Consider the following 13,735-nt stretch of genomic DNA (forward strand, 5'->3'; position numbering starts at 1 on the left):
CAGCTATTTTGATATTCAATTTCTTGATATACGTTACACTTTATACGCTTTGAAATTTCTTTAATTACAATTTAATTAGATTCAATTTAAGCAATAACTTTGTACTTTTATTATGTAAGACTGTTGTGTATGCAGTAACTTTTAGACTGTTAAATATTGAATAGGTAGAAATGTCAACAGAAAACTACCTGAGAAGGGAAACTTCCTTTTGAAACTTTCAAGTTTATCATCCTATTGTGTTTATGTCTTTAAAGGATTATTTATATGACTAACTAATGCTGACAGTTTCTTATCTAATTTTTATCTTGTCCTTTGATATTTTTTAGACAAACCGATATTAATTGTTTTCTTCTTTTGTTGCTAATTCAAGCAATTCTTTATTTTCTTTTGTTTTGCAATAAATTACTGATTTCTGATGCTTTAGTTAAACTTATTGCTATAACGTTCATTTGAAATTTGAATAATATTTATTGTACTTAGTTGAAAACCCCTTTTTCATATAAAATGTTCAATATGTTTTGAACTCGGAAGAATAAACATCACATTTACTTATAAATCCATGATTAAATAGTTTTAATTAAACTAAATTAACGGCAATTACAAAATTTAGGAGTTTTGGGCAAAAAGGCCGAGTTGCCAATTTAAGGCGCTTATGAACGAGTTGAAAAATGATGTTTAGATCGGAAACCCTTTGTTTTTATGACGATGTGAGTTCTATTCTACCAATAAAGGTATCGTTATTAATCATGATATAGAGTTGACGATATGGAGGAGATTCTAACTGTCATCATGACTATAAAAATTCTTAGTTCTATTAAGAATGATTATAGGTTGAAACCGAATCTTTTTTTTCTCGATGTTGACTCAATGTCTCAAGACCGAATGATTATTTCCCCAATAAATCCTTCTTTTATAGGAGAAGTTTTGGCGCCAAAAATATTCCTTGTATCTTTAAAAAATTTGAGAATAAATTCGCATTGGAATCTGACGAAAATTAGATATTCCCGTTGAGAACAGCTTCCTTCATTAACTAGATAAAATACAGTCGTATATTTTTGCAAATATATGCACATCATCACGTCGAAAACTCATATCTATATTTATTAAATCTTCAATATAAGCAGAACGAAAAGACTCGAATATCACAGTTCAATGTTTATGATGAAATATCAAGTTTTAGAAGAATCTGAAACTTTTACATCAGTCGTCAATTTAGTTTTTAAGAATACCTCTTTATTCACATCAAATTGACATGTATAATATTTTCAAAATTCTTTCATAAAATGTCCTACAACAAGTCTCTGATTCGTATTGAATAATGTAAAACTTTCATAAGGCATTTTCACATTTTTTTATGGCTATCACAACATTTTAGACAACACAAAAATGATTATTGTACACATAATTACTATATTTTCTATTAAGATTTTCTCTGTTGAGGGATATATATATATAAAATGTAAAGTCCCTTATATTTTGTTTTTTTCCAAAAAAGCTTGACTAGAGTATAAATAAATCTTCTATGAAAGTATTTTTCTTTTGGTTTTTTTAAATATGTAGATAGACTAAGTCTTTTGGGGGGGATATTAAAAAGATTAGTGCGTGTTAAAAATTTGTTTTAGTTACCGTAGACTTTTGATGGCTTCAGAGTTGGTGTAGAGAAAATTTTGAAAATTCATCCTCAGGATCGTCCATTCTTTACTTAATTAAATTCTTTATTATCTAGTATAATCTACATTTAGTTGCCAAAGGAAATTGCAAATGATCCAACTCTCTTCTTAAATGTGTTTGTCTTCTTAATCCGCATGATGATGATTATGATTTATTTCAACTTTTGGTTTCGCCGGACGGATCATCTGGAAATATTAAATGAAAATTATTATGGCATTTATTTAAACAAGTAGGTAGCTTAAATGTAAGCATACAATTACCTTCAAAGCAATCTTGATCATGAGAATAAACCAATAAATTTGAGGTAAAAATAGGGCAAGTATAGATAGTTGGCACATCGATGGTAGTTTTATGATCGCATCGTACATTGATAAGGAAACGACTAAGCTGTATTTATACATCAATAATGGAAGCATGACAATTCTGAAGCACAAGAACGATAAGATCATGAGGAATCCATTGATTACATATAATTTTGACTCTTTCATTTTTAAAATGCTGAGCACAGCTCTAAAGCTGACAAATGGCGTTGACATTTCCATAATGTACATAAAACTAAAAATGCAGTCCCCGAGACCGCCACGCCATGATGATATTACGATTAGGCCTGAAAAGAGTGTAAATAATATGTTAGATCGGGTATTTGTTTATTGTTATGTCAATAAAATTCAAGCTACGTCACTAATTTAATTAACTGAAAAAATGAAACGAGTTCTATTAGTAACAATACATTTGATCGTCGCTAATCTAAACAATTTATATATGCACATAATAATTTTAAAACGACGTATTTAAATGCTTTGAATTAATGAAAGATGGAACTTTTAAAGAAGCTCATTTTTTGTTTTATGGTAGTATCTGTAGATTGACGTCTAGTGGTCTTAGCTAGATTCTTTTCCATGTTCCAGAAATAGTACCCGGAGTAGAAAATATTAAAAATGTGGCACCAGTCTGGCGTAATGCTGATATTATTGAAATCCGGCTCGACCACAGAGTCACGCCGGTCTGGTGCCAAATTTCGTTTTTTTTCACGCCGTAAGCCTTCCGGCGTACTTCCGAAGGAATCTTATTTGAATCATGTAATTGACAGATTTTCTTTTCAAATAGAATGCTGACTAATTGGAAAATTGTTGTAATAATATGAGGTCATTTTCAATAAAAATTAATTTGATGACACAGATAAATTAGTTATTCATTTTATGTAAACATTAATTAGAGCATTATTGCTTCTTTAAAAATTGTTAGTTTCTGCCAGAACTCGGAATCGAGTCGACTTGATCCAAGTCGACTTTGAATTCTAGTTTCAGCTATTATAGAAAATTGGAAATTTTGAAAAAAGAATCTACTGTTTTAGGCAGATGTGTCAACACATGAAATATGTGTAAATATACAAAACACAAACAATGTTGGATAAAAAATTTGTAGACATGTCATATTTGTGAACATAAATAAACTGTCTAAATAGAGCATTCACATGCTTTTCTTTTCTTTGAACAGAAATGTTTGATATACTTTCAAAAAGTTCCAGTAAAAACATCCAGTACTTTTCTTTTTTAAATGACGGATTCTAATTAGACTGGAGTTGAAGGGGATTTTTAAATTTCATGGTCTAAAAGTTCATTGAGGTATTAAGTAATTAAAATTTTGTATTGTTGACGTTTTACCGAAAATATACTAAAATATGCTTCTGGATCAAGTACAAAATAAACAAAGAATTATAAGTGTGTATAAATAAAATTATGGCGTGATCTCGATTACAGTACATGGAACATTTAAGGATTCGTAAATCCAGTTGATTAAAGTTAAAAGAAATAAGATCATAATAGAATCCATACAACTCTACATTTAAAATGTCTATAAAATTATATCCATGAACACAGTACTCACCATAACCGCCAATGAACATGTGATGAAATATCATTAACTTATTTTTCTTTATATATTCTAAAAAGCTCGGGATTTCTTGATTTTGAATAGAGAAGCTTTCGACAATCTTCAGCTCTCCATTTTCAACAGCAGGTATCATGTTATAAAGATCCATATTTTCAGTCCAATTAATAGTTTTCAATTTGAGATTATCATAATATTTGGTTACATAGACAATAAACATAGACCATATATCATATAGAAAATATGCAGATGCAAAAAATGCATATGCTTCCGAAAAAATGTGCGAAGTTGTGAGAAAATTGCGACGACATGAATGCGCACATATGAGGAAACCAAATATGCAACTTAAAACAGCTTGAAGTGCTGAAATCAGCCTAAAAACGGAGATAAAAATAAATATTAATTAACTTATCAGGTCACATGATTGCTTTGTCCTCGCTAATCCACACAGGGACAAAGAATATTAACTTACAGAACTTACAATTACAGTAAAAAATATTAATCTACGCAACTTACTTATTCGAAATATCAAGACAATCAGATATTGATAGACGGAAATTCTTAACCCATTTCAATCCATATGATGAACATAGCAAAATTTTGTGTAATAGCTTTGTCATTGAAATGAAAAATACGAAGCCAAGCACCATAATAAAAAGTCCCAATTTAATTGGGACGCGAACATCATTCTCGTGTTTTAATACGATTCCAAAAGCTAATGTAAATGATGTTATTGCAAAAGTCAATTCTTTGTATAAATTCTTTTCAAAATAATTCAACATTTTCTAATTTTTTTTTCTCTCTTCTCTTCTTCGTCGCCTTCTTTTTTACGAATATTAGAAATAATAAAAAAATTTAAAATTGTTTAGAATGATAGCACGGTAGTTTAGATTTGATTAGAGCAACTGCCTGACATTATCTTTACTATTTTGCGCAAGATTGTGCTATGTTATGAATTCAAGTGCTTTTATCACTGAAAATATTTATTGAAAATGTAGCCACTTTTATTTACTGAAACATTTTTTTATTTTGTTTTGATCTGACGCGGGGGAACTAACTCAGTAATAATTTTTCTATTCGTCCATAAGATCATCTGGAAAAGTGAGGGAAAAATAATTTCAAAAGCTCTCGTTGCGCTCATTTTTGTCCCGGCGATCTCTAACTGATTAAAACGTCAGTTCCCCGACTTGCAAAACAAAATCCAGGTTAATTTTCGACCCAGAAAAACAAGATCCAGTGAAATCTAATTCACTTTCCTGACCTACAAAATATTATTTAGTAAGCTTAAAGTCATTGCTACGATCTAAAAACCAGATCCAACAAGCTTCAAGGCACTTCCTGACCTTCAAAACATGATCCTGTAAGGTCCAATTAACCATGAATTGAATTTATGAATTTAATAAAATAACGGATTTTTATAATTCAAATTTGTTAACGGGTACGAAAAGTTCAAACTTTGCTCAGTTAACATTGAAGAACATTGTAAAACACTGAAAAAACATTGATTTGGAACTTTAAAATGACCGGCGGGCTATGGCTCGATGGTTGATGTTGAGTTTTTGCGTCAGTCGAACGAACAAACGAACACTGTGCTACCTTTATGAATCAAGTTTCAATAATGAGCTAAAAACATTGAGTTTATTTGTTTCATTTTTGCTTTATTAAAATTATTAATTGTTACTGTTACAAACTACCTTCTTTATTTCATGAAAGAAAATTTAATCTAAATTTGATAATCATAATGAATAATTAGTGCTTACATACTTTTTTATGTAGTGAAATCATAATTTCATCAGCTCTTTCTCAAGAAGACCATAATCTAATGTTCTATTACTTATATACAGTTTCTTTTCACATCTAGACATAAATAGATTCAAGATTAATTCTATTCTTACTCATTAGTCCTTGTTCCTTTAAAATAGCCTTCATTAATGGCTTTCATACTATATAAATTATTATGTTCAACATAAATTAATTAAATTTTGTAGATTTCTTGCATTGTCTGCAATTGTCATATTATCACGAATAAAGTCTTTCCTTAAAAATTTCATAATTGGTAAAGAATTGTTCACCAATAAAATGAAATATCGTAGTCAGTAACACATGGATAAAGTCCGATTATTAAAATGAACTGACCAATCACAAATGAACAACCCCCACTAGAACTTCCATTTAGAAAAAAATATTCTAATTAATCTTCCAATCTATTCAAGTCTAGAAATCTCGTTAATTAAAATTTCTATGGAGAATCGTACTCATCGTCTGTATTGTTTTTACTTATCCTCTTTGTGATATCTTTAATGGATTGAATTAATGCCTTCTGCATCATTTCTTTTTCTGTAAGTTGACCAAGACCTGCGAAAATTAACATTCATTAACAACCTGCTTAATTTACAATAATTAATGCCTTGTCTTACCATCTGCTGCATATGATGATTCTAAGAGTGATTGATAAAATGCAGACACAGGTTTCTCTCCATCACTTTCTGAAGAGGATGAGCTTTGTGGCCCAGGTGATGGCGATAATCTTTTTGAACGCTTTGGACTTGATGATTCTTCTTTTGGAGTTTCATCTTGCTTTCGTTTCTCACTATGGATAATGAATATTTAAATATGATAGAATATTAGAACTTGTTTATCGCAAATAGGGTATCTAGAGGACACTCAATTATAAAAATGGAAGATTCCAATAGACTTTCCATTAAGATAATCTATACATACCCATTTCTCTTTTTCCTCCGACCCGAAGTATGCGTGTAATAATCAGAGTAACTTGGGCTCTTTTGCCTTTCACTTTGATTAGATGAGCACCCTTGCTGATGTTCATTATTTGGTGATGTATCACATGATGACATGATGGAACTGCAACTTGCTTCTGTTGATGTAATTGTACTTGTACTTGACTTTTTAAACGTTTTGTTCATATTCTCTTTGCAGAACTGTAAATACGATTGTCTAGCAATCTGTTCAACTACAACTTCATTTGTTGCTTCCCAATCTGTAATTTTTAATTTATCCTCCACCATCATCTGTTCAATTTCTAATTCTTCGCTCATTTGCATAGCATCTTTAACTTGCTTTGTTGGATCAAATTCTTCTGGATGATAACCAGCTAATCCAAGACCTACACCAACTGAAGATTTATATGGATCTAAAATTGCATTATAATGGGAATATCGATGATATGAGAGCCTCAATGGATCGTGGCCATTGTTGATTTGCTCGGGATTATAGATATTTATAGGTGTCAATTCGTAGCAATATAATTCAACAGGTCTATTGTACATTTCAGACATTGCTAAAATTAAACAAAAGTAATTAGTTTATTGAGTTTAAATAAAATTAAACAATTGAAAATGCTACCTTGAATTTCTATGTGGTTACCATGTAGATGATTCTGTCTTTTGCGCTTCACATATGAATGGATATCCTCAGTAAGAAATTGTTCAAAATATTCACGATTCTGATAAATGTAATCCATAGTTTGTTGCCTTATAATGTCGTGCATGTCTTGATCACCATAAATTTGATAAGAGATAGCTCTAAATAAGCATGCACCATCTTCTTCCATTTCTTTTATTAATAAACCACGTTCTTGTGTCAATATCTTTGAAAATTTTTCATCACGATGCTTCCATTCCTCACTAGTGAGATTATTCTCTTTTGACTCTAAATGCTCGTCACCGCTATTATATCCTGATACTTGCTCTTCTAATATTTTTAGAAAATCTACTCCTTCCTTATCATTTTTCTTATTAACACAACTATTGCTTGCTATGTTGTTATCACTTTTTGAGCATTCTGTGGACGAACTAGCTACACTTGTACTGGCACCATGAATTTGATTTTGTTGCGTTACAACGTTCGTTGTGCAAGGCTGTATCTTTATTACATTTGATGTCGTTGATGAAGATGATGCGTGCGGCTGATATTTAGTTTGCACTTGAAGCACAGATGTTGATTTTTCACGTTTATTAGATCGCCCATGACTAAGAGAGAAAGAAAAGGAAAGAGTTAAGGAGTTTACATTAAAAATGTTTTGATACATTCCAGTCAGGTAGTAATCATAATAAAGAATCAACCACTCAACCACCTTATTTGATATTTCAATCATTCTGTGTATATATTTACGCCTATTGCTGCAATTCGTAATAATTGCCTTTTTCTCTTAAAACAATCAAACATATCCGTATGTGAAGATCGTTTTCTTTCGTTGAAAATATACACATTACTACTAATTACTATCGATATCCTCAAATATTGGGAAGAGTCTAGCATTTTGACTCGCTCACGTGTAAAGAAACCGTTAAATAACGGTTATATTCAAATTTCATTTTTCAAAAATAATTCGAATTCAAAATCTGAAAAGTCGTTAAAATTTAATCTTTGAATTGATATCTAACGAAATCAAACATTTAGGCCATAAAAGCGCTTTAAATCTAAAACATGCTCCAAATATTCCAATTACATTTTCTCTGTGTGAATGAGGAAAAGAGCTGTTGAAAGAAAATCAATGATTTTCGCAAATAGGAACTTCTATTTTATCAACAACAGAGGCGTAATTGTAACCGCAGTACTCGATTTTTCATTGGTATGGAATTTACGAAACAAGAAAAAATGCTTTTGCGTGATTACAGCCGATAATTTTTTGTTCAAGGACACTGGAAGGAGGCGCAAAAGGAAAAATAAAAGCACAGAATTTTTCCGTACATTTTATATATTTTTTTTCATAAAGAACAGTACAGAACATCTCTATTTTCCAGCCCAATTCACACATGCATTTCAAGCCTTTCTGTGTTCATAGTCATTTCAAGAAGGAACGAAAATAGTGCTAAAAATATCCAATATTGTATTTTCAGTTGGAATCGGAAAAAGTTTTTCTCATTTTTCCTTCATATAAACAAATGTATATTGAGCTGTACTGATTTGTTTCAAACAAAAAAAAAATATGAACAGATTTTTACTTGTGTATTTTAAATCAGACGTATGATTTAAGCGTGATAGAAAGAGATTACACATATTTTTAAAAAGAAGACAACATCATAAGTTTGTGGAAAGTTTAGATTATTTATCGTTCATCTCAGTGCAAAATATCCTCAAGATATGAAATCATACGTTATAATTTTAATAGTTTTAATATCATTTGTAGTGAAAATGTCGAATGGTAAATTGTGATTGACTCATTAAGTTCTTATCAAGAATTATTTACTAAAATTAGTATTCATTATCTCTTTCTATAAAGGACATATGTGCTATGAATGCAATTCACTAAATGACACAAATTGTTTTGATTTATCGCCGCAATCAAATGTGTTTGTGGGAGTGCGATGCGAGTCAACGGATAGGATTCACAAGACATGCTATTCAGCCCACATTTCTGGTATGTTCTGTTCATTATAAATTCATAGCTGATGTGTTCAATTGATTTTTTTATGACATAGTGACTGACTATAAATTACTTAGGGAATCATGATGAGATTTGCTGGATGCAACTAAGTTTTCTTAATAATTTGCCTTTAAATATTTATCTTTCGTAGAGCACAAGAAGCGGAAAATGATTCGAGGATGTAAGAATGTTGGAATTTGTGATGAACTCGAGAAGAGAGAGCAATCAGACATTTTCTTTAAAGTGCTGGCATGCGGGGAGTGCACGGAACATTATTGCAATAAATCATCACATCTCTCAGCAATATCAATCATTACAATTTTGCTACTATCTTGTGTACATTTCTTGAGCTTTATATAGATGAAATACATGTTATAATATATACAACACACACTAAAAATAAATTTAATTCTTTATTTACTCACCTTTTATTGCTACGACTTGTTGGACTTCGACGAACCTCATAATTTAATCTATCGGTATTAATTCTTTTATCACGCTGTACATTCTAAAATTAAATTAATGGTTTATTTTAAGTGAGAAGACTGCGGAACATATATAAGATACAGAACGAGGTATAAAAAGATACAGCAGCAGCACTAAGCACAGTTCAAAATGATCAAATCTTTTCTTTTTTTCGTGTTCCTTCTTATATCTTCTTTATACACGTTTAATGTCATGATAAAAAAGCACTGCCACAATGATATATATTCGTGAAAAAAGTAAAATGCATTGAAATGCGACGTAAATAATAAGAAGAAAAAGATGGAACACAAATGATTTGGTGACGAATATATAATGGAATTTTTTGGCACTAAAATTCTCTTAGGCGATATTTTAATCATTCCACTTTGTTATATTATGCACTTTGACACGATTACTGGCTATTAAACTGCTGAATTATTACACAAAGTAATGTAATTATGCGAAAATTTAAAACTTACATCTTTTTTCTCGTCATTGCCAGATTTTTGGTTTATAATCGGTAGAATCGTCATGATTAGATCTTATTCACTTCGTTCTACATATATTTAACACAATATCATGTAATTCACTAGCAATTTACGCGATAAAATTAAGAAATTTCGAATAAAATTAAAAAATGTTGATCTTCATAGGGTACATCAACTTTTTATTTGAGAAAAATTCAAGGTGCGGAAACTTTGAAAATATGTATAATTACCTGAAAAAATGTACTTTTAGCAGGCTTTCTGAATATTTTCAACTACAAAATTAGCACTTCAATGTATTCCTGGATGTTTCTTTTTGATATTTAGACCAAATTTCATCAAATCTTTCAGAAAGTCCTCGATCTTAAAGGTTTGGTGTTTTCGTACCTTGGCAAAACATTGTAAGGGGAAAATCAACTTGACTAATATTTTTAAATTTCATAAAGTCGTTATTTTAATCTTTATTTCATAAAATTTCATTTCAATTAAAAACATTAATTAAGCTTTAAAAAATCGATCTTTCTTCCCATGAAATTTCTTTTTCTTGTTCTTATTCCAACTCGGTTTTTCTTTATCTTCTTCATCCTCGTCTAATTCGTTTAGACCACGTTTTTCGCCACTTTTAACGGAAATTACCAACTTTTTGTCAGATTTCTTTAAAGCATTCGCCCAGTCCTTGTCATTTCCTTTTATGGCATATTGTGCTAATGATTCCTTCTTTAATTTTATCAATTCCTTCTTTTGTTTCTTCTCTAATTTCATAGCTTCTTCGTCAAGTTCCTCATCCATTGTCTGTTCTAATGGCTTGAATTCCTTTCCAGCATTTAATTGAACTTCGTCGAGCATTTCACTTTCAATTGTCTTTTGCATGATTTGAAGGATATTTTTAGTCAACTTCTTTACTGTATCATAAAATTTAGCAAGAATTTGACTATTTGGCATATTGAATTCAGCAACAAGATTGTCAAAATTCTTATTTTGTGCACCAATTCCTAACAGAATTGCTTTTTGTAGAGCATCAAGTGGAACATTCGGTAGCTTGTTTTGGAAATACAACGAGGCTAAATCATTAGTGAGATCCAAAATAAGACGATATTCAATTTGACTCTTAACATATGATTCTAAACGTTGTACATCATGTGGTGTCAAGAATGAATTTAATTCTTGTTGTTCTAGTTCCTTACTTGGGATTTTGACATTCTTGTTTTCTAAAAGTGACAATCCTAATGCTGTAGAATATTTTGTGAACGATTTTGGGAATAGTTTCAGAATACGTCTACGGAAATCGATGTAATATTCTTGAAGCCAATCCTTTGTCTCAACTCGTTCGGCATTTAAGGATGCAATCATAATACACGAATGTTCACCAGTCAAGTCATTTTCTTTCTGACTCAAATAGACTGGAATGAACTTTTGACTTTTCCAGAACTTCAACAATTCTTGTGTTAGACCGTAAGATGTTCCAATATAGTCCAATGATTCAGGTTTTCTTTCCTGTAAACGTTTCAACAATGTAGGAATCTTTTTCCTAGGTTTAATCACTTCCGTTAACAAATCTGCTTCATCGTCATTAATTTCCTCAAATCCTTCACCTTCACTCTCATCATCATTTTCATTCAATGATGTAAATTTGCCTTCATAATAATTCTTTAATAAACTTATTGCTTTCTTTCCATATCCCATTCTCTGATAATTTGGATGTGTAGCTACACGAACAATTCTTGCACCAGAAAGTTTTGTAAATTCACGATCATTAAATTGCTCAGACACGTTCCAAGGAATCAAATCACCAGCTGCACGCGATCCAGTTGAATCATTTAATCGTTTTTGTGATATTTTTCCTTCCAAACAGACTTGAATGATGACAAGAATTTCTGGAAGTTGATCTTTCTTAGTGATTGGACCCAATAAACAGAAAATGTGATGTGCAGGTGCATCGCTTAACATTTGCAAGTCATTTGGCGTATTTTTGTAATGTGATGATACAAAAATGGATACGACTCTTTGTAAAAATGATTCAGCAGCACGATGATACGAGAATAATGCATCTCTATCAATGTAATATAATTCACATAAATCAGGTGTTGGACATCCACTACTCAAATGTGGAATTGCTTGAACATCTAGACATAATAATGATGTTAACCATTTCTCAACTGAATCATTTGGATTATAACGAATTGATTCCTCTAATTTAATCGGCGGTGGAGCATTATTTTCTTTCTGGATCTGAGACAATAATTTTAAACTCAATGACCTTCCAGTTCCTTCATAACCATTGATAGTTGAAGCCATGAAAACCAGATATGGTCCAAGCATAGCTTTAATTAATGGAAGTGGAATTGCAGCAGCTTCATCAATGATCAGCAAATCAGCAGCATTTAATAAATGAGCATCATTTGGTGAAATAAATTGAATTGTCTGGCGATTGTTCCTTGTTAAATTAATTCGAACGATAGCTTTATCAAAATCAGGATTTGTGGATCGAATAATTGTATAATCGAGATGTTCTTGATAAGCTAAAGCATCAAACCCTTTCATAACAAACTCGAAAAATGTTATCAAATTATCAGGCGATGGAGAAGTGACATAAACTTGACTATAACCGAAAGAAATAGCTCCAGCAACTGCTAATCCCATTGCTGCTGATTTACCTCGTCCACGAGCAGCTGTTAAAGAAGTCGGTGGCTTTAGTTGCTTCTCAGCAAGTGAGTCAATAAACTGTGCAACTGCTTTTGCTTGATCTAATGTTTTACACAAGTTAATTAAAGGACCTGCAGGAGGTGTATCTCTCAATGAATCTTTTAGTTCTTCCAATTCTTCATCATTTGGTGACTTTAAAACATCAGCAACATCAATTGCTTCAATATTTGCTGTTTTCAAACTAAGTGGTAGAACAGCTAAATTGTCATTAACTAATAGACATCGATCGCAATCAGCAAGTGACAGAATTAATCGTTCATTAAATCGACACTTGATCTCTTGATGTGAATCTGTTCGATATCTTTTGTGGATATCCATATTCATTGTGTATAACTGCTTTAACGATTTGATTGTTTTCAACAAAAGAATAATTAATCCACCACCTTCAACAGTTTCAACAGTTCTGGCCAATAAGTTAGGTGTAAGTGCTTCAAAATCCTGTAAAACACAAACTCCGTAGGTTCTACCGAGAATTTGATGAGAATCTTTGTAATATTTTCCATGAATTGTCGTTGAACATCTAAAGACATCAAATAAATCAGCTTCCTCGATATTCACTTTTCCTGCCTGTATCTTCTTTGCTCGTTTTCTACCATGACTGAAAGTTAAATTTGTTAAGAGCAAATAGTATAAGAGTTAAATAATGTCAATATTTACTTTGAGATGGCTTCATCCTTATTCTTGTAGCACCACAAAACAGTCGGTCTGGATTTTACAGATGATTTGACCAGCATATCATATAAAATTGGCACCTAAAGTAGCATTACAATTTGTTAATTTTATTCACCGCATGTAAAAATTTGTAAACAAACCTGATCTCTTGCTTTATCGCCTACTATGACGAACATTGTTCGGTGTTTCAGCTTTACGCCATTTTCAATCATCAACCGAATACGATTATCTATTTTTTTCTTCACCATATTTGTTAATTTAATTAATTTTCAATATTTTTTAAAAATTTGAATTTATTGTTTTCACATGTGATTTTACTTATAGAGGTTGTGACTCAGAGGTTGCAATCTGATCAGAGATGATATTCTGTATCTGATCACTTGTTACTTAGAGTATTCAAAAACACAGGTAAGACAATGTTAATGGAATTAATCCTTTTCAAATATAGTTCAGTTCATAACAA

General features: G+C 31.1%; 3 protein-coding genes and 1 long non-coding RNA gene across 4 annotated transcripts; 1 reads left to right on the forward strand and 3 right to left on the reverse strand.

Moving 5' to 3' along the window:
- Positions 1-1,211: 1,211 nt before the first annotated feature.
- LOC139097914 (TLC domain-containing protein 3A) lies at positions 1,212-4,603 on the reverse strand. The gene is made up of 4 exons (XM_070649878.1): positions 4,078-4,603; positions 3,559-3,935; positions 1,932-2,278; positions 1,212-1,856 (listed from the first exon to the last, which is right to left on the reverse strand). The coding sequence occupies exons 1-4, from the start codon at positions 4,341-4,343 to the stop codon at positions 1,797-1,799; spliced, it is 1,050 nt and encodes a 349-aa protein (XP_070505979.1). The 5' UTR covers positions 4,344-4,603; the 3' UTR covers positions 1,212-1,796.
- Positions 4,604-5,198: 595 nt separating this feature from the next.
- On the reverse strand, positions 5,199-10,070 carry Duba (Deubiquitinating enzyme A). Its single transcript, XM_070649801.1, has 6 exons — positions 9,892-10,070; positions 9,373-9,455; positions 6,925-7,550; positions 6,283-6,859; positions 5,979-6,151; positions 5,199-5,916 (listed from the first exon to the last, which is right to left on the reverse strand). The coding sequence occupies exons 1-6, from the start codon at positions 9,943-9,945 to the stop codon at positions 5,801-5,803; spliced, it is 1,629 nt and encodes a 542-aa protein (XP_070505902.1). The 5' UTR covers positions 9,946-10,070; the 3' UTR covers positions 5,199-5,800.
- LOC139097849 (uncharacterized) lies at positions 8,217-9,376 on the forward strand. The gene is made up of 3 exons (XR_011545109.1): positions 8,217-8,725; positions 8,804-8,941; positions 9,099-9,376. It is a non-coding gene; the product is annotated as an uncharacterized lncRNA (long non-coding RNA).
- Positions 10,071-10,325: 255 nt separating the features above from the next.
- l(1)G0020 (RNA cytidine acetyltransferase l(1)G0020) lies at positions 10,326-13,669 on the reverse strand. Its single transcript, XM_070649798.1, has 3 exons — positions 13,413-13,669; positions 13,258-13,352; positions 10,326-13,198 (listed from the first exon to the last, which is right to left on the reverse strand). The coding sequence occupies exons 1-3, from the start codon at positions 13,518-13,520 to the stop codon at positions 10,396-10,398; spliced, it is 3,006 nt and encodes a 1,001-aa protein (XP_070505899.1). The 5' UTR covers positions 13,521-13,669; the 3' UTR covers positions 10,326-10,395.
- Between the last annotated feature and the right edge of the window lie 66 nt (positions 13,670-13,735).

The sequence above is a fragment of the Chironomus tepperi genome, unplaced genomic scaffold (assembly GCF_022539635.2).
Source record: "Chironomus tepperi strain 1889 unplaced genomic scaffold, CSIRO-AGI_Ctep_v1 contig_441, whole genome shotgun sequence".
Taxonomy (NCBI): Eukaryota; Metazoa; Arthropoda; class Insecta; order Diptera; family Chironomidae; genus Chironomus; species Chironomus tepperi.

What these genes read in the sequence shown, in the direction of transcription:
- LOC139097914 (XM_070649878.1), bottom strand. Translation starts at nt 4,343, where the DNA reads ATGTTGAATTATTTTGAAAAGAATTTATACAAAGAATTGACTTTTGCA. An exon ending in CATGTTCATTGGCGGTTATG is followed by an intron (nt 2,279 to 3,558) that starts GTGAGTACTGTG and finishes CACTCTTTTCAG; the next exon opens with GCCTAATCGTAATATCATCA. An exon ending in TGATCAAGATTGCTTTGAAG is followed by an intron (nt 1,857 to 1,931) that starts GTAATTGTATGC and finishes TAATATTTCCAG; the next exon opens with ATGATCCGTCCGGCGAAACC.
- Duba (XM_070649801.1), bottom strand. Translation starts at nt 9,945, where the DNA reads ATGACGATTCTACCGATTATAAACCAAAAATCTGGCAATGACGAGAAA. An exon ending in GCAATGACGAGAAAAAAGAT is followed by an intron (nt 9,456 to 9,891) that starts GTAAGTTTTAAA and finishes ATTTAATTTTAG; the next exon opens with AATGTACAGCGTGATAAAAG. An exon ending in ATCATCATATGCAGCAGATG is followed by an intron (nt 5,917 to 5,978) that starts GTAAGACAAGGC and finishes TAATTTTCGCAG; the next exon opens with GTCTTGGTCAACTTACAGAA.